At 30.8% G+C, this 26,555-nt stretch overlaps 3 protein-coding genes across 6 annotated transcripts; 2 read left to right on the top strand and 1 right to left on the bottom strand.

Moving 5' to 3' along the window:
* Positions 1 to 2,961: 2,961 nt before the first annotated feature.
* LOC125064624 (sterol O-acyltransferase 1) lies at positions 2,962 to 17,225 on the top strand. Of its 4 annotated transcripts, none has more exons than XM_047671776.1 (10): positions 2,962 to 3,245; positions 3,771 to 3,996; positions 4,652 to 4,803; positions 6,073 to 6,209; positions 8,981 to 9,123; positions 11,719 to 11,848; positions 12,468 to 12,614; positions 13,880 to 14,017; positions 15,269 to 15,446; positions 16,955 to 17,225. In XM_047671776.1, exons 2-10 carry the CDS (start codon positions 3,779 to 3,781, stop codon positions 17,110 to 17,112), a joined length of 1,401 nt encoding a protein of 466 aa, XP_047527732.1. In that variant the 5' UTR covers positions 2,962 to 3,245; positions 3,771 to 3,778; the 3' UTR covers positions 17,113 to 17,225. The 4 variants fall into 4 exon arrangements, with proteins under 4 accessions (XP_047527732.1, XP_047527730.1, XP_047527731.1 ...); XM_047671774.1 differs by having other exon boundaries at positions 2,962 to 3,406; positions 3,744 to 3,996; XM_047671775.1 differs by having other exon boundaries at positions 2,962 to 3,406; positions 3,734 to 3,996.
* A 280-nt stretch (positions 17,226 to 17,505) lies between these two features.
* Positions 17,506 to 20,694, bottom strand: LOC125064854 (syntenin-1-like). The gene is made up of 4 exons (XM_047672141.1): positions 20,197 to 20,694; positions 19,790 to 20,121; positions 19,346 to 19,609; positions 17,506 to 18,767 (listed from the first exon to the last, which is right to left on the bottom strand). Exons 1-4 carry the CDS (start codon positions 20,431 to 20,433, stop codon positions 18,719 to 18,721), a joined length of 882 nt encoding a protein of 293 aa, XP_047528097.1. The 5' UTR covers positions 20,434 to 20,694; the 3' UTR covers positions 17,506 to 18,718.
* Positions 20,695 to 21,182: 488 nt separating this feature from the next.
* On the top strand, positions 21,183 to 26,070 carry LOC125064841. Its single transcript, XM_047672099.1, has 6 exons — positions 21,183 to 21,320; positions 21,494 to 21,693; positions 21,763 to 21,873; positions 22,052 to 22,222; positions 22,402 to 25,814; positions 25,906 to 26,070. The coding sequence occupies exons 1-6, from the start codon at positions 21,277 to 21,279 to the stop codon at positions 25,915 to 25,917; spliced, it is 3,951 nt and encodes a 1,316-aa protein (XP_047528055.1). The 5' UTR covers positions 21,183 to 21,276; the 3' UTR covers positions 25,918 to 26,070.
* The last annotated feature ends 485 nt before the right edge of the window (positions 26,071 to 26,555 follow it).

Below are 26,555 nucleotides of genomic sequence, written 5' to 3'. Positions count from 1 at the left end.
ATTCCCTAATACTGAGCTAAGGTTTCCTCTCACTTTGAAGAGAATGTTTGGAGCATATTCCATCACGCTGCTCCAGGGCGGATTGGTGGATACACATGTGGCATGTGGTGCACTGCCGAGCACAAGATGTAAGAATTATAAACACAAATTAAGCACATGAAAATTCAGTGAAGTTTGCCTGAGTTTTAACCCGCAATCATCGGTAAAGATGCACGCGTTCTAACCACTAGGCCATCTCGGTTCCATACTTATAATAACTTATGCAATAATTAGAAGCAATTTATGTTAAATAATTTCATATTTTTGTTATTGTTGTTGTTTGAGTAGTATAGTATTCAATGATATGCTAAAACGTACATAGTGACTTTTCATATCCTTCCTCAGCCGTTATTGACAGAATCAATTTCGTTTCCCAAGGTCAGCTCCTTGGCATAGGTATTTTTTTACCACTTGATTTATGTTCAAAAGCACTCCTTTCCTCCGGGTTTGGATAAGAAAGAAAGTTTGAGTAATTAAAATACGGAGTACTTATTTAGGAAAAACAAGACGAGACTTTCTATTAATGTATAAATACTGTCTTGATAAGTCCGAAGTAAAAATTTATTGAGTTCATCATTAATTAAAATAAAATAATAAGTGAATTTAAATAATAATTACTACACGGAGGTCGAGCCATCACATCATAATCTACCACGAAACAGACAGCTTGTATAATAAAATACTAAAAATTTCGAATTCAAACGAAAATGTCCAGAAAAAGAATCTCTACTCAATTAACAATCACGCCTTCGTTACTTAGTTAATAATTAACAAGATGATTCAAAAGAAAATAATAGAAGGGTTTTTATTTTATTATAACAATAATATTTATTACTAAATCAAAAGTATCTTACTATGCAGGCAAGCACCACCGTGACGTAGCCCAGAGTGTAAACGTGATCATAGCCCTCATCATAACCGACAGTCACCGGTTCAAGTGTCAAGCGCCGCTGAACTATTCTTGTGGTAATTTTATGCATATCGTCTGCATATAACAGAAGTAATTCTAATGCATATACATTAATCCGCAGTGAAACAACACGGTTGAAGATTTTATTGAGCCTTTTGACTAGTACTATACGTATATACGAAAAGTTGCTATACTGGATTCGATAATAATAATTATTTGTTTTTCTTATTTCCGAATTTTTTAAATAACAATTTAAACTAATAATACATGTAAAGTATTTCTAATCGGCAAATCGTTTATCTATTAAAAAAAATCGCAGAAGAAATGAGTCAAAGGCTTTAATAGGTGATATCTAGATATAACTATCTGTATTTTTTTATAAGCCTAACGATTGCCTAACGAAAGCTGAGAGGATATTTACTATATCCTCTCACTGAGCCTCACTAATGTCCCTGTGGAGTCCATGTGTAACATTTCAGACACCATAGATTCGCCAAGACGATTTCGTCATGGATTACTTCATGACACGTTCCGTTGTTTTGGCCACATAATTGATTCCTACTTTACAACCAAACGGCTTATACAGAGATGATGCCAACAAATCTGAGGGAGCAACAATCGGGCCATAGTCGATGGGAATTCTCCTTGTGTAGAATGCAACTTGCGTAGACACACTAACAGTATCTTCTATGCAACTTAAAACGAGAACGTCCCGTGCTAAAGCCGTGGAGCTGCTGAAACTGCTCAAATACACGAGCGCCTCAAATACTTACTTTTATCCGAAAATGAAAGATGGTTTGAACTGAAGAGTATAAACGAGGGTCTCGGTTTTAAAACATTACGTCCGTGGTCTCAGATACAAAAAAGTAATAAAATCTGAGAAACTGGTCCACACTTCTGGTGACCCACGAGCTGGTGCTTACTTGGCTCAAAGAGACTTGCGATTCAGAAAGGTTCCAGCGTCTTGGGTACAATTTCACAGGACAATCATTTGGATGGCGTGTTTTATCCTACAATTTACGTCATGTTTGTATAGTGTTTATTTAATTAAGTTTTTTTATTGTTATTATTTTTTCATTGCATATATTTCAAGACCTTTTTAAGATAATTATGTAAAAAATAATATTATTTAGACTATTATTTGTTATTCATGAATCTGAATGATATCACAAATAGCTTTCTTCAATTACATGTATATTATTCTAATTTAATAATGAAAACGTTACATAAGTCATTTCTGTAAATGATTCTAATAAAATTAAATAAACAAATAATTACAGTCGTCTCTGAAAGCCACAAAAAAAAATGTTTCATATTATGCTAAAAACGAATTTCATGATATTCCACTCGCTCCAATTTGTATTCTATCAAAACAATTATTATAACTAATAGTATATTATACCAGTTTCCGTCCGCGGATTCGTCGAAGGGAGATAGAGTATCGGTGCGGGTTAGCTACATTTATCCAGGACAAAAAGTAACCGATATACTATTCCAGAATATCTGCGTGCCAAATTTAATTCGGATCCGCTCTGCCGTTCAGGCGTAATTGAGTAACAAAAATCAATATATCCAAACCTTCCATTTATAATATAACTATGATAAACAAGTTTCCCAGTCCCGTATGTCACATATGACACAATAACTATTTAATCATTGTTTAACACAATAACTACGAGCCTAATACATCACACGGCATTGTCTGAATTTGGACAAAGAAGTTGTTAATTAAAAATTGAAGGTTATGATACGATAATACATATAAATAAGAACGCATTGTCTAGACTAAATAAAAATATACAGTGTAATTTACTTCAAAATCATAAGATTTGTTATAACTTATAATCAACTGATAGTAGTGATATATCAAAATAAAAAAATAATCTACGTCAATCCGAATGATAGTCATTTACCGTTTCACTCGCTCTAAAAACTAAGAGATAAATAATATATTATAACATTTGCAGCTTAATACTCGCATAAAGTAGTCGACGTTTACACGTTAATTAAATTAAAACTTAATTAAATGCCCTTTGACAAGTAACAATCGCGCAAAAACAGGATTTACACGTTACAAGTACCCACATAATTATAATATTAGATAGATCAAAGTTTACGATAGATAAAGTATAAATACTATTAAACTAAGATCTGCGAATCATATTCGTACAAACACAGTGTACTCATTCAGCTATCAAAATAATAGTCATACGCGATAAGTGCAATAAACGATGTGTTAATGAAAAAGTTTCTTAATAACGTCGCTGCATTGGTTGATTGTTATCTAGAGTGAAAGGTTAGTACGATAACAAACAAAGTTGTGTATAACTTATCTATGTAACAATACAAGTCCAGACAGTGGTGTCGAATTATTGTTTTTTTAAGTTCCTGACAAATAAATGAAATATATACCTACGTATACATGACATACAACAAAAATATCGGGAGTTACCAAAGGTACGTATTTAATGATTACTTAATTAATAGTTACGACCTTTTCATCGCCGAATATAAATTTATAGCCAGAAATTCAATCAAGAGATTAATATCACTTGATTAATCTTTGAAAGAGCTTTACTTGGCAATAATGAAAATTGTTTCATTCTTGGACAATTTCACAATAGTACCTTTACTTAAAATAAATAATTTAACGTTTTAGTAAATAGAAAATAAACTGTCTTTTGTAATTAAATTTATAAAATAATGAAAATCGTTAAAACTCGAACGACATTTTAAAAATGGTTAGTAATTTTAGGTTTAAAAAAAGCTTATTGTATTTTAAAGTATGTTTCAGGTTTAAATTTGTTTTTCAATATTTTAGTATATAAAATGAGTTTACGAAGGCCAAGGGCTGACCAAGGCATACGAAATGGAATCGTCACACAAGAAGAAAAAACAAAGAGTCCCGAATTTATGCATCGAGAGTCACCATTAACAGTTCTCATTGAACATTCATTGCACATAAGGGCAATATATCACATATTCGTTGTCATTCTACTGGTTCTGCTATGTAATACGGTGATTTACGACCTTGTCGAGCACGGAAAGCAAGTAAAATTTTCATATTAATGAATAAGGAATTATTTAGTTTATATATATATTCTATAATTATTAAATAAGCACAACCGAGTACGAGACAAATTCTAAACAAATTCAAGCGCATGAGAACTCTGATGATGCTTGCCCGAATTTGAAATCGCAATCCTCGTCATTGATTGACCTGCGTTTTCTATCTATTGGGTCATATTGCCTCATGTTTGGTGTATTTCTGTATATTATATAGCAGATTAATAAATTATATATAATATATAACAATAAATAAAATAAATTCATATTGAATCTAGAAAAGTATTGTCACAAAAATGCATAACTCTTATGCCGTTTACTCGTAATTTAAGTTAATATTATTAACTTAATTATTAATGGCTCATTTAACAATAATGAAAAAAATATATAATAATGAATTTTTAAAACAAAATTTAAAATTATTACTGACCGTATTCATTTGTATGCTAATGAAAGCTTACAGGATCAATAAGGGTCTACGGTTTGAGCAGACGTCGGATAACATATTTTATTAAATTACCATCCATTCCTCTTAGTCATTAAATATATAATATAAATGTGAATGCCACACTAATTCAAAAGAACTATAAATATCTTAAGTGTGTTTAAATAATGCGTAAAAATATATTTTTCCAGAATAAACATCGGTGTGACGTTAGTTTTACATTTGTTCGGTGACATGAGACGATGCGTCAAGCTGTGGTTGTTCGAGCTAATGGTCGCTCTTGCCGTTTATCCGGGATTTATAATATATTCCTGGGTACGAAAGATTATCAGGGATCACGCAGGTAAAAATATACATAAGAGAGAGACTACACGAGAGACTATAATTAGTTATAATAGCATATCTATCGTAATCTCTTTTCACATTATCTGAAACTTTTGTCATTGTCATTTTGACTACGTAGAAAGAAAGAGTTCTTTCTACGTAGTCACATCGGGCGAATAAAGGAATTTGAGTTTGAGTTTGAGTTTGTAACATTTAGTTTATGTTACATATTATGTACAATGACAACAGAAGCAAACAATCTAGATTACATACTCATATTTACGAATTGCTTAAAAAGTAGAACAACTACAAATTTATAGACTTAACTTTGACCTAACTGTTTATCTTTACATTATTTATGTATTTCTCATTTACATAAAACATATAATACAATAAAATAATCAAACAAGTATATTTTATATCTAGTGTATTTTTTAATAAATTGAGTCTAGATTTTCACTAAGGTTTCCGTAGGGAGTACGTAAGGAGGTAGCAATTTACTTACTAAAATTTTAAAATAACTGCCGTGTACTGCAATGCACATAAGCTAGTGCATTTAATAGAATAAAATTTTCGTAGATATTTCTTGTGGAACATGGGTGATGAAGAAGATGCATACTCTTAAGAGAAGGGGATGAATCTTTGTTTAGATGTATGATGATGAATGATATGTTATTTTTGAACATTAGAACCATATAAATCGATATTTAGGATATTGTTTATGAGCGTATGGCAGCGTTTTTGAAAATTTATCATCAGAGAGATAGAAATTGAAAATAAAAGTTTATGTCAAATTCCGTCACTTGTTTAGACTTCTGTTTATGAGTAAAAGATCAAAGTTACAGTGTTTTTTCGATGGGATGTCCTACTAAGAACAGGGTCAGCAACTTGATAATACAAAACCACATTAACCCTATTTATATATTTTTTAAATTTATTTTCTAGGGGGCGAATTTAAATATTCAACCTTAAATACCTTAAATGTCACTAAAGTTCTCGAGGCAAACAAATTTGCTTATTGTTGCTGGAAATATGAAGTGTGAAATGAGTGTAGTCTAAAAGTAGCTGTTAAGAGAGCCTTTTGTTGGAAGAGGCCACTGCGCTTCACGCCACTTCCAATTAGTCACTTGGTTGGTCATATACACGTGCCTCCAAACTACTAAGTTCACTTCATTTCACTGAAAAGTTTACACGGTTATAGTGGACGTAACCTTTAAAACTTTTAACATTTAGCTTTATGAAATTTACATTTTAAATTTGATAACAATTTTTTTATTTCTATTTAAAGGATTATGCAGAATCTGGTCCATAGTAGGAGTATTAAGCGTGATCACGCTGGGAACAACACTATTAGCAGTTCCAGTGTATGATTTAGCACATAATAATTTGCCTATGGCGTCGTCTAGCATTGTTACCTGTGAAATGGTAAGTATTATTAATATATTATTATTTTTTAATTACAAGGTATTGCCAGAGATGGCTCGGTCCCTATGATGGCCCACTTAAAAAAAATCGCCCTTTCCTATATTCTTCTTACAATTCAAAATTACGCGCACACACGGAATATACACCAAAGACCACAAAAAAAAGTGAAAATAATGCAGTCACAGGTGTGCATGTGTCATTTTGGTAGTAGACATAAGTTTACGCACAAATATGTTAGAATAGAATAGAATATTTCATTTAACACATTTTAAATTTAAAAAAGGCTCAGAACTTTGATCTGAGCTTCTGATTTAGATCTAATGAGTCACGTCGATGCCCATATAATGATACCAACGTTGACACTGATTTTACAGACTGTGAAAATAACATAAAGTTATAGGTAACCCAACAATTCACAAAACATCAGAAAGATCGACTACAGCTTTTCTGAAAGTAACTTTGAAGATATCATAAACCAGTTTAGTAGATCACCGCTCATACACATAATTGCTGGAACTCTCGAATTTAATACACTAGTATCCAGCATCTCTAGAATGTGCACAAACCTTGATGATTTTTTTCTCGTCAGATTTTGAGCATAATGAGATGAGAAGACATGGTATATTTTTAAAAGTCATTTTAGGAAAATTATCTTTTATTTATCCACTTCAGAAACTAAAGAAGAAAGTGTACAACCACACAAAAAGAAAGGCAAATCGATCTTTGAGCAACAGTAGGATTCTGAAGATGATACTATTATTGGAATTCAAACAAACTTCGATACTGGAACTAATCCCAATGCCAAATTTTGCAATTATAAAGATTAAACTTAGACATTTAATTTAATTAGCATTTAATTTAATAGAATTACCAAATAATTATTTAATTGAAAGATTGGAAAAACTAATTTGCTAAATCAACAGTTGAAGCAAGTTAAAAAAATCATAAGAGTACCAAAAATAGCGACGAGCAGACAAGACGACAAAAGAGACACTCGAAAGAGATCAACAAATACGGACTATAGCACAAAAACGGGTAAAAAGAACAGCGGTAAAAAAGAGAACAACAGAAAACGATAAGCAATTAAAAAAACAGTTGCAGACAAAGGTGGTATTGTAAGGCGTGTGAAATTGAACGTATTACTAAAATGTGGAAATGCAAATATTTTGACGTAAATTAAAATATATTTTTTTATAAAATAATGTCGCACTGTTGGCCTAAGGTACCTTCTTGAGGAGAAGCTTACTTCACGACCCTGTTCCAATGCGGACTGGTATTCATTTGTGTCAGATTTTTACCTAACAATTTCCGGTTTTTTTATCCTATTTACCTTCAGCACCGAGCATGAGATGAATCATAAACACAAATTAAGCATATAACAATTTTGTACTTGCCCGGTTTAAACCTGCAATTATCGGTTAAAATTCATGTATTCCGAGGTATCTCGTCCTACACCTTGCACAATACTTTTTTTTTATAACATACATTTCCAATTGTAATCAGACCGTTTCATTTAATAAAAATGGCCTTATATATTAACGTTTATGGGAAGAAGAATCCTCCAACTATTCAATACAACGTACCAATACATAAACAAAGAAAATCGAAAACTTTTGCTGCTTTAAATTTCACTTAAAATATGGTTTACGTGTTCAATTTCATTGGAACGCAACATGTATTTCGGTGTAAGGTAACAAAGTTCCCGTAGCTATTAGTTATGTGTCGTAGCTCCGTATCGACTAATTTACAAGCATAGTTTTAGTTAGCTGAGAACTAAATAACATAGCAAAAGGAGAAGGTAGACTTTAAATCACACAATTTATCCACTATATAGTGAACGTTAATAGCGCAAGTTCAATTAATCCATGTGTAGAAGCGCGTTAAGGCTAATGTAGGTAAAAACTCATAAAGATATCAAGCGACAAAACAGTGTCGAAAGTGAAATGTAACATAAATCAGCTGAGACCCTTGTCATGGCCGTGGCCGGGGCCAGTAAATAACGGCATCGCACCGGCTGGGACTGACGAAACCCCATTACCTACCAGCACGCCACCTGCCAACCACCCTCATACCCTTTTAAATTTACGTCATTTATTTCATTACAATATCACCCTAATGAACATTGCTTTTGCGATTAACGTTAATGTTAGAGGCAGTGATTACAACTCGACAGTAATTTCGTGAACAAAATTACAAGCCGTCGCGACGTAAAGCCTTTGTCGTCTCCTTACGAACGTTAATAATTAATTATATTGATGGTAAATAGGAAAACATATTTGCACAAATGTTTTAGATAATTAATGTTAAATAAGTGATTTACGCAAAGTTTCGAACGTATGACTACAGTACCTTTTTATTATATACCTACATAAACAGCGCGATTTCAATCAAATTCACGATTCCATCTTATCTAACGTTTTAAAATAATGTCTTGCCACAAAATTAGCAGCAGCACTATTTGATACTGAATCTTTATAAATATCAACAAACTCAGAAAATATAATAATTTATATATTTGCATCTGTGATTAATTGCCTTTAAACGAGCATTAAGGAAGTTCTACTCTTCAGCGGTAAAATTTATGAAGGGGTTATACTTGTTCAGGAAGGCAGATCCCTTACTTGCAGACCTTACTCTACTTCTCATTTCAATCTTAACTGTAATATACAAAAGACTTAAAGGGTTTAACAAGTTATTGTATATGTTACGTCAGTCTTTTTAATTTAACTATTTTAAGAAGATTTACTAATAAAATTTTTTTTTTTTTTCAGTTTCGTTTTGTTATGAAAATTTGTGCTGTTGTTACTGCTTGTAAGAACCGGTTACAAGACGGAAGTACAAAAATACCCTCATTTTCACACTATCTGTACTTCCTATTCGCACCTACGCTTATCTACAGAGATGAGTACCCCAGGTAAATAATGTTGCTTAAACTTAGCCATAACATAACATAACATAATAGTAGGTAATCTGTTGATTAGTGATCACCACCCACCATAAATATTAGTACCAATTGACCACCAGTCTTGGGAACTTAAGTGTTATAATAATTACTTTCAAAACGGGACAAAATTTTACCGCTTAGTGGTAGAATATTATGATAAGTATGTTGTACATGATTGAGAAAATAAAAATCATGAATAAGCTTACGACAATATTCATATTGCAATAATTAGTATTGGAACACATAAATGTTAAAACAAAGAGAAAAAATATTTTCTTTCTAATGAATAACAAAGGAACTAAGAAAGGCGCTCGTTGAAAGAACGAGTTTATTAAAAACATGTAGATAAAAGATATACAGTGTTCATAGCAGACTTATAGATTTTTTTATAGTTACAACAATGAACAATTTTTTTATTAAACTTTAATAGAAAATATTTTTTTTTACATTAATAACAACTTTAAAAATTAACCCAAATATACGCTTTATAAAAATTCTTGGAGGTAGGTATACTAAAAAAAAAGCCCAACACAAATTAATCATTAAAATCAGTTATTGCCACATATATACATAATATATATACATGTATATATAATATAAAAATAAAAGTTATAACCACATGGTTTTTTTATATGATAAATATATATATGATTAATATTTAAATAAAAAGAAGATTTCAGGTCTCTTAAATAAATATGTTGAATATTTATTTAAGGGACCTGAATTTCATCTATTTTTAAATCTCATTACAATATATACTACATAATTTCATATTTCAACAATAAAGTTGATATTGTATCTCAAAATGATTTTTATTGCGCGTGTAATATAATATACGATGTTACTCCTAAAGTGCTGTCCTTCCGTAGAATGAATAGTATCACGTAGGCAAACTCGCGGAAGGGACGCGATCGGCCTGGATTAGATGTAATCCTCTCAAGCCCTTTATTCCTTTACCAACACAAATACAACAAAATGTTTAGACACTTTTAAATAGAATTGAATACACAAAGAACTCGGATTTATTGTTAAACGTGGACAGATCTTCACAAAGTTTTAAGCGAATGGAAATTACTATTATATCTTTAATAATAATATTAAATATAAAATACATACATTTTGTATTATAACGTCACAATTTCATAAGCAATAAAATCAAATTTCTAACGAATTTCCTAAAGTAACAGCTTGAATATGTTGATACGAGCCTATTGTCTTGGTTTCGTTATCCTTAACATTCGAACTTACTTATTTTTTTACTCATATATAAATATTTTTATATTGATTTATCCAAGGAAAACAAATATTATGTTCTATATACATATATTAATGAATACACTTGTTAAAGGTTTCCACAATTTTATTCGAATAGTTTATAAACAATAAACAACCAAAAATGTAAAACAACCAATAATTAACAACCAATATAACAACCTATAATTTCTATTGCTGAGTAAACACCTTCTCTCATTATGAGAAGAAGGAAAAACCTTCCTCTGCTGTCGGTTAGTGGATACACAATGGACATCATTTTATCCAACATATGATGGTTTCCTTACGATGTTTTGTTTTAGAGCCGAGCACCAGATGAATTATTACCACAAATAAATAACATGAAACTTAGTAGTGCTTTTCCGGACTTGAGCCCTCAATCTGCGGTTAGAAATCGCACGCTCTAACCAAAGGGTCAACTCGGCTCTAATAATAAATAACTATCTAATATTATGTAAATTCAATTTAAAGTATACAGCTTTTAAGAAGTTGTACTTTTTGCAACAAATGTAAATTAAAGTAAAATTGAGAATATAATAAATATCTTTTTGTATAATACACCGCTAACATAAAATTTACATTTACATTTTCTTTCCTAATATAAACAGTTTAAATGGACAAAGTTAGTGAAAGTAAGAAAAAGTTAAATTAGTTGCGCATTTTGGTGGTAAAAGTAAATTCTACTCATTAATAACGGTTATGATACGATCCTATTCCGATCACCTAATCTACCAATTTATTACGGTTACGATTCGTTTCTGACTTTATTCTCATCCAACTTCGACCAATCCGCAACAGCATTGTTGTGTTAGTAGAATAGGAAAACGGCTAACGGCAACGGTTACATTTCGATTCGATTGCGATAAAGTGACAATCTGTTAGTGGAATTGTTCTCCAGGATTTATTTCCGAATGAGATATTGACCATTAAATAATACTTACCATTACTATACTTAACCTTAATCTCTTAAGTAACTTAAAGAATATTGATCTCTAAAGGATCTTATAGCATATTGTAATGAGTGATAATTTGGAATCGTTTATAAAGTTGTAATACTTATACTTGGCAATTAAGGATTTAAGATTAAATTATTAACACTCAATATTGGCGCCGCCATTTTTAGACATATAATCACATAATCAAACAAATAATTTTAAGTCTATAGACAAAATGTTCAAAAGGTACATTTGTACATTTATCAAAAATATTTAATAGAATTTCATGCATTTAATTATCTACTTTTTAACTTAAGACTAGAGCTGTTCAAAGAAATTATATAATTATTTTTTACAGAACCAAGAAAATTATGTGGGATGTTGTGGTTTTCCACTTTTTGGAAGTAATTGCTATAATATTTTATAACTGTTTCCTATGGGAGCGTTTCATATTACCCCATTGGTCAGATTATGGAAAGGAAGCGAAGGTAAAAAAATATTTTCATTCATCATAAAATCGTATTAGGTACGCGCGTTTTGAGTTGGCTGGTCAGAAATGATTACTCGTATAAGTTTTTAGCCTAAGCCTAAGGGCTTAACATGCGAATACGCATGTTTCACGGATTAAATTGTCGATTGGTCTTAGATACATGTGCGAGGCTATCATCAGGCCGGTCATCTCAATTTGCCAAAATAACTTTTTTCAATAAAACAGCGTGCTTTATTTCTACAAATGCACTTCACCGAAGACCAGCGCTACTATATCCTAAGTAAATACTACCTACTTAAAGAATATTTCTTTTTCTTTTACTTATTTATAGGACTTTCAATAATTACTAATCAGTTGTAATCATTTTCTTTTCATATTATGGCACACGATATTTAGTTTTGATCATTTCAATCATTAATATTTAGCCTAGACTATTTCATCAAAACTGATTCTAGCCAATAAACAGCAAACTAATTCTGTAATGTAAAAATATATTGTATTCAATGTCGCATAATTTGTATCGTACGCGTGTCCCATCTGACGCGATCGTTTTCTACTTTGTACTTCGAGTTTGTTCTCATTGAATGTTTCCCAATAATATGTTATCTGTGTTGCAGGTGGAGGCCGGCACTGTTGTACGCGGTATGTTCGCGTGTGTGTTGCCTGGTGTTATATCTTTCCTCTGTGGATTTTATTGCTTGCTACATGCATGGCATAATGCCTTTGCAGAGATGCTCAAATTTGGAGACCGTCTTTTTTATGAAGTAAGATATGAGTACCGAAATAGCTAGTAACGATACACAATAAATATATTTTCTATTTTGTATACCAAAATCATGATCAAGATAGATAGTGAATGTGATGTCGCTTTCTAATTAATATAGGTAAGACTAAGTCGTCATCGATCCATACATATCGCTATACTCGTAATTAGAGTGCATGGTAGTACGTAAAAATGTAAGTTTTTGTTTGATAGGTAGGCAAATCACCACTTGCCATCGGAGGTGCCACTTACCATCGTAAGTGGTCACCACAGCCCATAAACAAATTCCTTAAATCGGTAAAGCGCCGCCAAACTTGGAATCTAAGGTCTTATGATTGTGATCCTTGTAATGGCTATCTATCTATTTATCTATCACTCGTCATTCGTCATCGGAACATAACAAGTAACAATTGCCGTTTAATGGTAAAATATGTTTGGAGTGGCCGAATTTGTCAAACGAGCTTCTACAACACCGCTACTACCACCATACGTTAAATACAAAAGCTTCAATTAAAAACTGCAAAAATAGTTTTGGTGTATTTTTAATCAATAGGTATAAATATTTATAAAAAAATTAGTTACCTGATCACATGACCGTGGAAATAATTCGAATTTTATTCTAATAAAACATGACGAGAGATGTTTTATGCAATATAATATGAAAATGATCACCTACAATAATCACTCTTAATATTATACTCGTTTAAAATTGTAACGAGTAAATATTAAGTGTGTGGATTTACACAATCGATCCACATAATCTGGATTAAACAACCTTAATTAGAGATCACTTCAGCTGGTAAACCCTTTTATAGGCATACTCATTAGATTGGACGATCGATATAATGAAGGACAGACTTTTGTATTCAACATTTTAATAAGTAAAACAAATAACTTCTGTCTTTATGTAAGATTTTATTAAATGAAATAATAATATTAGGACCAAAGAAATCGGTAATCTTTAATTTATCAATAATGCTTCTAATTGCATGAAGATCTATTTAAGCATAGGTACCTATTTTATTTATAAAACAATTCGGAGCGAAATCTTAATTGTACTCGCTAAAATTAATGACCATTATGCTTGTTAAAGTAGGCAATATTTATTATATTGTCAAAATGGGCCGAATAACAACCTATCACATATCTACATAGCCCGTGCTTGTTTTTTGGGTGTAACCATTTATCACTCAAGAAACTAGTAGAACTTTGTTATTATTGTTATTACTAAGCTTACTACATATTTTAACCTTTAAAAATTCACAGGACTGGTGGACCACTTCACGCTTCTCGTATTATTACCGAGCTTGGAATCGGATTGTACATGCATGGCTCCACCACCACATACATCGTCCTCTAGCACCGCGTGTTGGTCGAGCTATGTCTATTCTAATAGTATTTTTAGTAAGTACAAAAATATTTATAAGGATTGACGAGCATATATAAAGCAAATTAAACATTTTTTACTGTCATTGTAAACTTTTAAATAATAACATCATGTTTTCAATATAAGTAGTTATTACAACAATATTAAAGGCCCCCATTCTGTCAAAACAAACTCGAAACTTACCGAAGAATACGATCGAAAATTTTAGTAAGTTATATATATAAAAAAAAGAAAGGACTGTAACATTAGAGTATCGCCCTAATTTCGATTTAAAATCGAACTACGAGAGAATTCTATCCTAGAGAAGAGAAGAACGGCACTTACAATATTATACCTAATTATAAAATCTAATCTAAATGTAGACGAGCATAATGAATATTTACTAACACTTAAAATTCCAAGCACTTTATGACAACTTTTATGTATCGTTTAGATTACAAAATTGGCTGCACAATTATAAAAGTGTAGTCCACGTATCTAGGTGGACTCGATCGAAGATAGAATCCACCGAAGTACCCTTTGCAAATATTATACATGCATCACAGTCACAGTGACAAAATAAAAATTAATATTTCGAAATACACGAAATCAATTAATACGACCTACATACCGCAATGATTCTACTAATCATTTAATTAAGCCCGAGAGAATTTCCTGTAGCTGCATACATTCGCTTAGATACGAGGACATTAAAATAATTAGGCTAGTTACATCTTTTTGTCAAAATAAATATTAAAACAAAAATTATCTATATCATTTATAAAGAGCTATTTTGATATGTTCAAGATAAATATACTTCTACACTATTTGACGGATCATAATGTAAGTTGGCTCATATATGCATTTTTATGGTGATAATAATCGCTGCAGCTCTTGAATTTTCAAAATCAAAAACAAAAATATACTTTATTCAAGTAGGCATTTAACAAACTATTTAAGTGAAGCTACCGCCGGTTTGGAATGCAGATTCTACCGAAAAGAACCGGCAAGAATTTTTTCAACATTTAAAAATAAAAAGTCATGTTAGTTAAATACAATTATATATCTATGTATGTAATATATCCTGCTTGGAGTCAACAAGTATTAATAATTAGCTCCACGTTTTTTTATCATCTATTTAATCTTGTATTGATATGCCTTCTTTACCAATGATTATTTTGAGTTTTATTATAGAAAAGGATACCTTGCCCCCAAAAGGATTTCTTGACTTTGCGGAGTCGGAAACTTGGCGGTATAAGCTTTTACTTTTACAGGTTTTTTTCTTTCAGTTATCGGCTGTAGTACATGAAGTGATATTGGCTCTTTCTTTCGGTTTCTTTTACCCAGTAATTTTGATCGAATTTGGAGTATTCGGTCTTTTGATGCTGCCTTTAACAGCCACTACTGGACTTCGCTTTCCTAACGCATTGAACCTTCTAATGTGGTTATCGTTTTTTATTGGCAACGGTGAGTAAAAGTTTTAATATAAGTAATAATTTAATTAACAATTTCGATATAAAAAACTCAAAACAAAAAGGGTTCACCTAGTTAATTGGCTGTTTAGGAAAAATCTTATTATCTATATAAAGAGGTCTCTTCTCGGCTCGCGCACGCGTCCACCATCACTACAAAACTGCACTGTAGTTTCGTGCTTAAACAGTACAACTATCCATTTATCTATATTCCAGTCCAAGTGGTCACGGGCGAAGGTTAATCACGCTCCATGATGGGCCCTTGTCATTTTTAGTGGAACTGCACATACAGTGGAACGTTTGCAAACTTCATGAAGTCGATTCCGATTAGTTTGATCACTTAATCATGTGTCAGTATTCGGTTGCCGTAGTCAATTTTATGAAGCAGTGTCGGTTATTATTCACGTCCAGTCAATCTGATATACTGGTCTTCCTGGGCGGTTGTAGTGTAGTTCTTCCTGTCCCAGGTCTCCTAGCAATATTACCGGTCTCCTGAAAGCATTTCCATACGTTCCAGATATATTGTCACGACACACCATTACATCTTGCCAATGATCTCTGGTTCTCCGCCCTGAATCATAACCTCCATTATTGCTGCGGTTTCCATATCCATATGGCGACAAGTAGTTACTAGGTATAATTATCGGGAATAACACCGAACCTGTACCAAACTAAAGAATGTCCAACAGTAAAATTCATAAAACAATACCTGGAAAACAAGGGACTGAGAATTTTTACATTGAATGATTTTTTTTTATTTAAAATTCATTTGACTACTCACTTGAGAATAACATAAATTATCGCTTAAAACATTGCTTTTTTAATCATTGTTTTACAAATTATTCTTATACTGAATTGTAAAACTTAGGATATATCTTAGACAAAAATATTATCAGGTAATATTTAACCAGCATACCTGCATATTTATGTCATGTATTTTATTTATCAGTAGGTATAAATGAATGAACAATAAGTTATTGCGTCTTAATATAATCATAACACTGAATCGTGTTTACAAGAAAAATCTTTAAAATAAACAATGTGGAACCAATAAACAGCAGCGACGATGATTACAAATTACACGCACGTCTATTTGTAAACGGCAAAAATATGTTCCCACAATTATCAAAATGAAATTCATATGTATAAATTATGTAGCTGATAACATACACAAACAGAGACTGGGGCTATTACAGTTAGAGCAGAGCAACTGTTGCTATCAAATATTTGTTGCGGATTGATATCAAATCAAATCAAAAAAATATAAACCAGTATTATCGACCTATACAGTAGCATACTCCATAATACTGATTTATCGATTGCAACATTTTTTCAATCCGCAATAAATATTTAATAGCAACAGTTGCTATAACTTAATAGCCCCACCGATAAACGAGGAAGCTTGTATGAAAATTCCCCTACGCTAAATAAGTATAGGTATCCAACATAAAAATACAACAGAACAAAATCTTGTGACGACATAAAATGTTATTTTGTTCACAGGCCTCTTATGGAGCTTATACGCCATGGAACATTTTTCAAGGAAAAATTGCCCAAAATCAGAATCAGACAGTTTCTTCATACCAAAGTCATGGTCTTGCCCAGAAATTGTATTAAAACCAAATTGGACATTTCAAAATCCATTCGACATAATTTATTGATCGTAGTTTAAGTTTGAAAATAAAAGATATATATTTTATTTTCAATTATAGTAAAATTATTATTAATAATATATGTTGTTTTATAACATTTAACTATTCTTGGATCTTATTTAATTTAAGGTGATGGTTTAAGTAAATATCTTTTTATAAATCGATGTTGTGACTGAATGATCATAATTAAATAAATATTTCGATATATTAATTTCATCAGTTCATTCTCCCATTTAAAATAAAATTGCATTTGGTTAATATAAATTTAATATCCAGTAATAAAAAAATCTTATCATTACTTATGCTATAAATTTTCCAATACAAATACAATTTAACAGCTTAGAATTCACACATTTCGTTAATAAAGCATCATATTTAAATTTATTGAGAGAGTAACTGTAATTACTTTTTAGAATAAAATGTATTCCCAAAAAAAATGTTTGAACTAAATTTACAGTTCTTTCATAAAAAAAATGGCACAAAAATAATCTCTTTGGATCACCGAGCACAAAATATTAATTAAAAATTATTTACCTTGTCTTAAAACAAATATATTAAACTAATTTAGAAAAAAATATTAAAAAATAAAAAATAGTTTTGTGTGATTTCCAGTTGCAGTCTGCAGGTATTTTATCTATTTTTGTTTCAGCTTAATATAAATTTATCTTATACAAAACGTGACAATATTCTTTACTTACAAACTAGTAATTTGTTTGTTCATTATTTCATAAGAAAGGGTTCATACAATTTTTCCAGGAATGTGAATTTAACTTAAGGTGCAAAGATAATAATGTTGCTATTATAAGTTCAAATTAAAGGCTTTACTTCTTTTAAAATTCGTAAATGTTTAATTTATTAACAAGTCAACACAATTTAATTTAAGATCTATAATGCAACATACATAATTTATTTATTATCTCATATATTTTATGTTGCAAAGCATATGTAACATTTAAGTTTAAATTAACATTTTGCTCAGTTAAATAAACAATCTGCAACAGGGTCAATGCTTGATAAGGATAATGTAGCACTTATAAACATCTATTTGCATTAATATACTTAGATTTGAATTTAATATTGATTTGATGATACTCTTATCATATAATGTGAAAAGTAATCACATTATAATTAAATTTATCACAATTGAAACTAACATACAGATATATTACGTTGCTATGGTTAATTAATATTATTACAAAAGACTCAAAATTTAAAAAGTAACTTTTTGTTTTGATAAATTCTGAACAAATAAATAAGCAACTCTAGTATCTTCACAGCCCCTACTGACTATTACATTATAATATAAAAACTAAAATAAGTGATGGTCGCACATCTTGATTTCGATAATAATATAGCCATAAATGGAGCACCAAAGCTAAGGCGAAATAAGACACGCTAAACAAAGGAGTTATAGCTCAAACATAGCCCTCTACACCTACCAAATATTTTGATTCAAGTGATTGTGAATAATTAAATTAATTTATAATAATGACTTAAATAATTAGATAATTATGAAAAATATTCAAAATATGTGCTTAATAGAATAGCTATTGGATAAATTGTAGTGCTTCTTTTTAAATATTCCATAAAGACATTTATCTGCTTAATATATATTTTATACAGCAGGTGTACGGTCCAGTTCCTTGAACAAGCTGCTAGACATTCTGAAATTAAAACATATTTGTGAATAAACACAAAACTAAAAAAAATGTCTTTAGATAAAATATATCAATTACAAATATATATTCTTACTGATAAGACACGTAAAAGAATAGACTAATAACTATTTGCTACATCTATCTAATTCATAAATTCTTTTAAATTAATAATTATTAATAACAAATACTAACTTCAATGACAAATTTTCTATGACTCAGAAAATATATTACCGAAACGCCCAAACAACGAAACCAGTATGAAAAAATATTTAAATATAATATATATAAAACTAACATGAAATATAAAACTTTACTTTGTACATAGATTCAAAACTATTACACATACTGGACAAACTTTTCCTCCTAACATGAAAGGTATTTTATTCTATGACTCACACTTTGCTAATAGATTATAAGTTGTAGAATAGGTGATTCATTATGAAATCCCCAATGATATTTAGATAGATAATATAAATACAAAAGACAAGAAAGAAAAGAAGTATTTATATGTAGTTAATTTTATAACTTCACAATATAAAACATGATGATCTGCATAGTATGTTTGAATATTGCTGAATACTTACTTGCTTATCATATGCTTGTAGATATAGTGTGGAATAATTGTTACATTAACAACTGATGGACTTGCATCAATAACCTTTGATATCTCCTTATCTTTCATGCCCACCACATTTATAGTGTTTATTTCAAGTAATTGATGGTCAGTCAACAAGCCATTACGAGCAGCCGATGAATCCTTTACGAGACCAACTACTTTTCCATCTTTAAATTGGAAGCCAACATGACCGAGGGAATCTTTGTGCAAAGTAACAGTCCTTTCAAAAGGCCTAAAACATAAAAATGTATACATTATAATCAATTCAAAATCTAAGTATATTTTATTGTTAAGCTATATTATAAAGATTTCATGAACTTAACAACTAGCAGTTCCAACATTTTCTTATGTTTTTTAACTGATTTTAATAACAGCTAAAAGTGACAAAGACAAAGAATTTGTTTCAACAAACCTATCACGAACTGCCATTTTGATACCATTAACTGGTGCTTTCTTTAGGAGTGCATGAGATTGATCCATAGTCATTCCTGCCAGAGCAACATCATTGATCTCCAATATCTGGTCACCAAATCTTAATCCAGCTAGGGCAGCAGGACTACCAGCAGCAACATAACATACAAACACCCCACCATTAACTGAATGTAATCGCAATCCACATTTACCATCTTTATCTTTACATAGAATTACTGGTCTTATTCCTTGAGTAACAGTTGCTTTTAATAAACTGGGTGACTGTGATGAAAGAGGTGCAACTATATTACACACTGCACCCGAAGGTTGAACCTTAAGGAGAAAATAAATTTAATTAGGTATATTTTTGTAATTTGTAGTTTTATATATATATCTAGAAAAACTTACTGTTTGTATCTGGTACTCAGGCATGTTAAGAGCAATAATATCAGATGAAAGCTCTAAACCCATGTATTCACCTAAAGCTGGATAAACATGTCTTGGTGCACTGGGAGCCGCTTGAGGCCCAACAGGAGCTCCTATTGACTGATACGGTTGGTAGGCTGGCGGACCCTGCTGTTGAGCCATTTGGGCCCTCACCATATTGTCTACTTTCATATCTTCAAGCGACGGGTACAAAGACATTTTGACTACGTTTCAATGTTGCACAAGGTTTAATATCAAATTACCTTACTCGCCCTTTGATTAGTTATTAACGCTGACTAATTAAGACTGTATCCAGTAGTAGCTTTATAATGAATGTAAGCAAAGTCGTCTTAGAATCAAACTCAATTCACAAACTTGCAAATTGAAAATAACTAAACAATCGAATAGTCAACAAATACAACTGAGTTATCAAAAAGATAAGCAATAGCAGTATGTATAGCTAATTGAAATTGAATGGAAATTGAATTGTCGAAAAACGAATGATGTTATTTAGTTATTATCTGAGAAAATGAATGATGATTGATGAATCAAAATGAACTCTTTCATATACGATATTACTCATTCTCATAAAAGTTCAACGATTTGTCGATCCGGGATCGACTTTAATATAATCAATTATTTATGATTATTGGATTTAAAAAATCGACAACTAATATCAGATTGATAACTTGATATTTTTAAGAGTGATAGAATGCCGATCTGTGACAACATAACAATATATTATTATGTTTTATTGTAACATTTAATGATTACTTTTTGTTTGAATAAATTCCGAGGAAACAACATAAGCTTTTTATAAAATAAAAGTTAAGTTAAGTATAATTGTGTATCAACACAATTATGCCCTTGCCATTTGCAAGAGGAAATTATTAAAAAAAGTGTATGTCAAAAAACGTCAGTGTTCAAATGTCAAATTGTCAACTGATAAAAATGTTTCTATTTCACAGAGAGAGACAGTCACGAAATATAATTAAATAATTTTATAAATAAACGTGATATGCGTAAAAAATTAAGTATATCTGATGCTCGAGACTATTATATATGAAAATGGATCCGCCCTCTACCAATAAACAACGTACACCAAGGTGATAAGAAAGAAATATCACACAAAACAATATTATATATTAGTTGCGATATTCGTCTTTTTATATTTTTACCGTACTATTGTATACTTTTGTAGTTATAATATTAACAATAATATCTCATTTAAGACATATTAATTATATGTTAAAACAAAGAAAACTATTTGTATTTCCAGTCGCTGTCGAGAATGGGAGCGTCAAAGACGATTAAAATTCAATGATGCTATATCAAAACTTGGAGAAATTGTAAAATCCATTAATAAAACGAATAGTTTAACTGGAGATGAAGCTGATAATGTTCAATATCCTAAAATAGAAATTGTCCAAAAAGCTATAATTTGCTTAACAAATTGTGTTCATGAAAAAACTCAACTCAGTAAGTTAATCTGACCGTTTCATTACAAATCTACTGATAGTCTATTTTCAAGAATTATTTTAATTTCAGAAGCAGAGATATTAGCCTTGGAAGTTAAACTGGAAGCAATAGAAAAGAAAAAGACTGATAAAAAAGATGTTTCATTACAAGTCACAATTGGGACAAATAAGAAAAATCAAAGTAAGTGATACAAATGGTTTATAAATTATATTTTTACTTTATATTATTGAAACATGTGATTTTTTTTAAAAAGAAGATATTTCTATAAGAAATTCTCATGGCTTTTATAAGTTATTTGTGTGTAAAAATATAATATATTTTTTATCGTATTATTTATATAACTTGTGTTTAATTGCAGATAGTAAATATGTAAAATTATTAATGTTAAACAAATCAAAGCACAAAAATTCAAAAGAAAAGGAAAAGTTCATTACTGCAAAATCCAGTATTGATAAAAAAAAAGTTAGTGTACTAAATAAATCACCGCCAAAGTTACCCAAGCTACTTCCATTAACTAATGTTAAAAAAGGTTTGTGTCTGCTTATTTATTTTTTTAATTGTATATCAATAGACGCATACAACATAAAAGAACTAAATTCTGATTGTAGTTTAGTAGGTACTTATTTTATGCCTGATTTGTTTTAATATTTTGATTTATGCTTAGATTTAGTAGCTATATAAAAAGAAATATTTTTATTTATTTTTCAGAAAATACCATAGTTATGCTACCAGCTACACCTTATATCTTTCCACAAAGACCTGTATTGTTTCCACAGGCACCAACTATTGTCTTAGTCGATACAAATTTGCAACCAATTAACAAATCAACTATTCCCATTATAAATAGAAATAGCAATGACATAACAAAAACTACTATGGTTAATGTTTTGCCAATATCTGCATACTCACATCCTTTGTCAGCAAAAACAAAGAAAAATAATGTCAAATCACGGAACAGTATTTCCAAAAGAGGACTTAAAAAAGTTAAGTCTATTGATAAAAAAGATGAAGTGTCAATTAGTCAATCAGGAACTGATAAGGATTTAGAAAAAAAAACTGAAGTCACAAGTCCTAGTGGCAAAAGCACAGAAGTCATCACCGAAAAAAAAGTAGATCAAGTTAAAGAAACTTCAAATGATAAGAAAATACTAGAAGTAGGAGATACAAATATATTAAGCTTGGACAAAGATACAGTTACAGACAATAAAACTGATACTAACACAGTTAAAGATATATCTAAAGAAACCACAGATAATCAGAAAGTAATATTATCACCCAAATCTTTGGAACCATCTATGAATCACAATCAATCAAATATTGAAAAAACTATAGCTCTGCCAAATCAAGAAGTTTCTGCTGAAAAATCTGAGATTAATATTTCAAATGTTGTATCCAAAAATAATAAATTATCTGTCCCTGAGAAGATCGAAGAAGTTGAATTTAAAAGCAAAGATAACAAAATTCATGCTATTTTAGATACAACAATTTGTGAAAATGTTGTTGATGTTGGAAATGCTCGATTGGAATTGGCAGAAGAATTTTTAGCTGCTTCACCAACTGCTGCTTTCTTGATGTCCTTTCCATTAGTTAGTGGTAACAGAGCTGACAGCCCAGCTGAGGAAGCTCAGAATATCAATGCAAAGGAAACAACTTTGCAAAATGAAACAACACCACAACAGGACTCTTATTTTGAAAAACCTATCATACCAGAAGATAAAATTAAGCCTACTAGTAAACCGTCCCAGATTGCACCAGTCACAAATACTGAGAAATCCATTCATAACCATAAATATGAAAATAATAATAAGTCTACTGATATTAAATCAACTACATCTGTACCTAACCTGATGACTAATGAAAATCCATTTTTGAGTTTACCCTTGCCATCAGTAATACCATCAAGTTGTGCTCTCACTGATTCTACATTTGGCATAGATTTTGATATATCTGTAAACAAAACCGTCACTCAGCCAACAACATTTAATAATACTACGAACAACATATTTTACAAAGGTGATCCATTTAACACGGTTAAAAGCACTATTTATAGCACGAGTAGTATTTCGTCAGGTCACGAATTTAATGGCTTGGGCTTATATCCATGTGCAATGGAAAACTATGCAAGCAAAAATAAATCTGATTATACAAATGTTGATGATAACCTCATGAAAAGATTAACATACGACATTGATTTAGGTTGGTCTCACAAAAGTTTCGATTTTGTGAATTGTACAACTAATGCTAATACGTTTCACAAAGACAATATATTAACCAACACCACAACGCCCTTCTCGTCGGCTTACAACCCTTTTAATCCTGATTTTCACGTGCCATTAGTTCCAAATTCAACAAAAAAGAATTCAACTAGTAAGACTGGCACTTTTCCAGAACCAATTACTAGTTTTTATAATCAAGGTGCTAATTTGTGGTCCGACGATGTTTCATCTATTTATACAAACAGTAATGTTTCAAAAAATTTTATTGCAAAGCAACAGAATTATTTTCCTACAGATCATTTACATACTAACATGAATGCAAAGATAAGTAATACTCCAAAACAATTTTATACAAAGCATATGCCAGAAAACTCCACGGAGGGCATTTTAAAATCTTCATCTACTGTTGGACACCACATTACTGATAAATATACAAAAAAATCACCAAATAAAATGCACATTAATTGGATGACATCTGAAATAAGACCTGTGCAGAATAATTGCAACCAAAATCAACCCGAATTAAAAGAAACGATTAAAGCCCCTTACACTCAAAACGAATTAGGATCTAAGAAACACACGCAGAGCGAGACAAATTATTTCCCTATTAATATGCATAATTTTCCATCGCAACCCAATCATGAAGAACATAATGTGTGGCCAACTACGCGGCCCGCGGGAACTACGGAAATAAGTATGGAACCACCTCCAATAAACCTTCCAACATTAGTTGGAGACTTGGCTTTGGGTCCACATGACAAAAAAAAGGCTGAAACTATAAACAGAACTCTACCACATACAGAGTTACCAAATTGTGGCAATTTTCTATCAGTCACTCAATTAATGAATAGATCATCTGAAAATATGCCCTTACGACCTAATGGTCTAATAACTGATACAGCTAAATCCATTTCAACAAAACAAAATATATCTCATAACAATGATGTCACCAGAAAATCGCGCATGGACAACCATCCACAAATTTGCTATGGATTTAATGATCCAAAATCAGCACATACATATGAAAGCATTAATTCTTTCTCGCAAGCGAAAACGAAATCTAGTAAGCCTGACAAAAGTTCGAAGACACAGAAAAACAGTTATTCCGCTGAATCATTAATCAGAGGCGGTACTAATTATAGTCAAAAACTGCAAGATAATAGCGGACCAAAGTTTATGGTACCACAAAAATATAACGATTTTAATATATCCCAAGAGAGTGGAGTGGCTCAAGTTTCACATTTTCCGCCTATAATCGACTATTCCGATAACAGCTACGCCGGACAACAATTTTCAGGAACTACATTATATAATTCTACTACAAATACAATATCTAATTCTTTTTATACAAATTTTATGCCTGGAAGCAGTAATCTTATGACTAGCAACTACACTGGCGGAGCTTTTCCAAGTGATTTTGTAGACTATAACCAAAGTACAGACTGCAATAGTTATTCAAATCATAAGTATAGTGATTTTAAAATGAGAAACAACATACCTACGTTCCCACAAGAGAAGGATCCTGCAAATTACAAAAGTTCTAGAAGAGAATCTGCAGCGAAGCATAAACTGGAATGCTCCAAAAAAGATTCTAATAAGAAATATCAAAGTAAGAGACCGAAATTGGGTAATAATGAAGTTGAAGAATGGAATGATACGTCTCATCTACTCTGGCAAAACAAAACCCAGACTAAGAGACATCAGAACATACCAGAAGAGATAACATTTTCGAATTACGTAGGAAATCAGATGCCCACACAATATCAACCAGACATATTCAATAGCCACATTATGCAATCGAATATGCAAAATGTGGGACCAAATACTGATCGATCATTATCTAGCTTTCCGGTTACTTCTCGCGCTAATTTTAATCTTAGCGCTTTGTTTCCGGAAATAACAATGGTGAGTATCGAATCAAACTTGTAAATATTTTATAAATATATATCATTCAGTAAATAATAATTAATTTAAAAAAAACCTATTTTTGTTTCAGAAGGTGCAATGACATAGAAATTAATTTTATTGGATAAATAAAGTATACGCATTATGTACATATGTGATCTTAATTTAATGAAGTTTTGTTGTTGATTATAATAATAGTTTATATGAATATTTACAAAAGGGACTAAACTCTTAATGGGTTTTAAGAATAATTTTATAACGTTAAAAATATTTTAGTTAAAAATCATCTATTGATTACTTGATAGTATACATAATTTTTTAAAATAATAATAATTAAAAACACGAATCAAATTTAACTTTATCGTTTCATTTAATTTAATTTCGAGATACCATATTAAGCATACCTTCGTATATTACTATCTTTCTCTTAGTTTTATATCTTTTTAAGGAAACAGGATATTCAATAAATTTCATAGGGATTATGTGACTAAATTTAGTTTTATAAAATATTACTTAAAAAATATATAAAAACGTTAGTTATCCGTACAGTAGCACTAAAGACAAAAATTATACAAAAAGCCTGTCTATCTGTTTGTTTTTCACGGCTGAACTACTGAACCAAATTTTATGAAATTTGGTATGAAGCAAGGGTTATGAACCCGAAGAAAGTACGTATTTCAGAGAGGGGCACCAATTAACAAGCGAGCGAAAACTAGTTTAACATTTAACTGTGAAAGCGTG

Source organism: Vanessa atalanta, chromosome 6, assembly GCF_905147765.1.
Source record: "Vanessa atalanta chromosome 6, ilVanAtal1.2, whole genome shotgun sequence".
In the NCBI taxonomy this organism is placed as follows: Eukaryota; Metazoa; Arthropoda; class Insecta; order Lepidoptera; family Nymphalidae; genus Vanessa; species Vanessa atalanta.
This window is presented reverse-complemented; position numbering and strand designations above follow the sequence as displayed.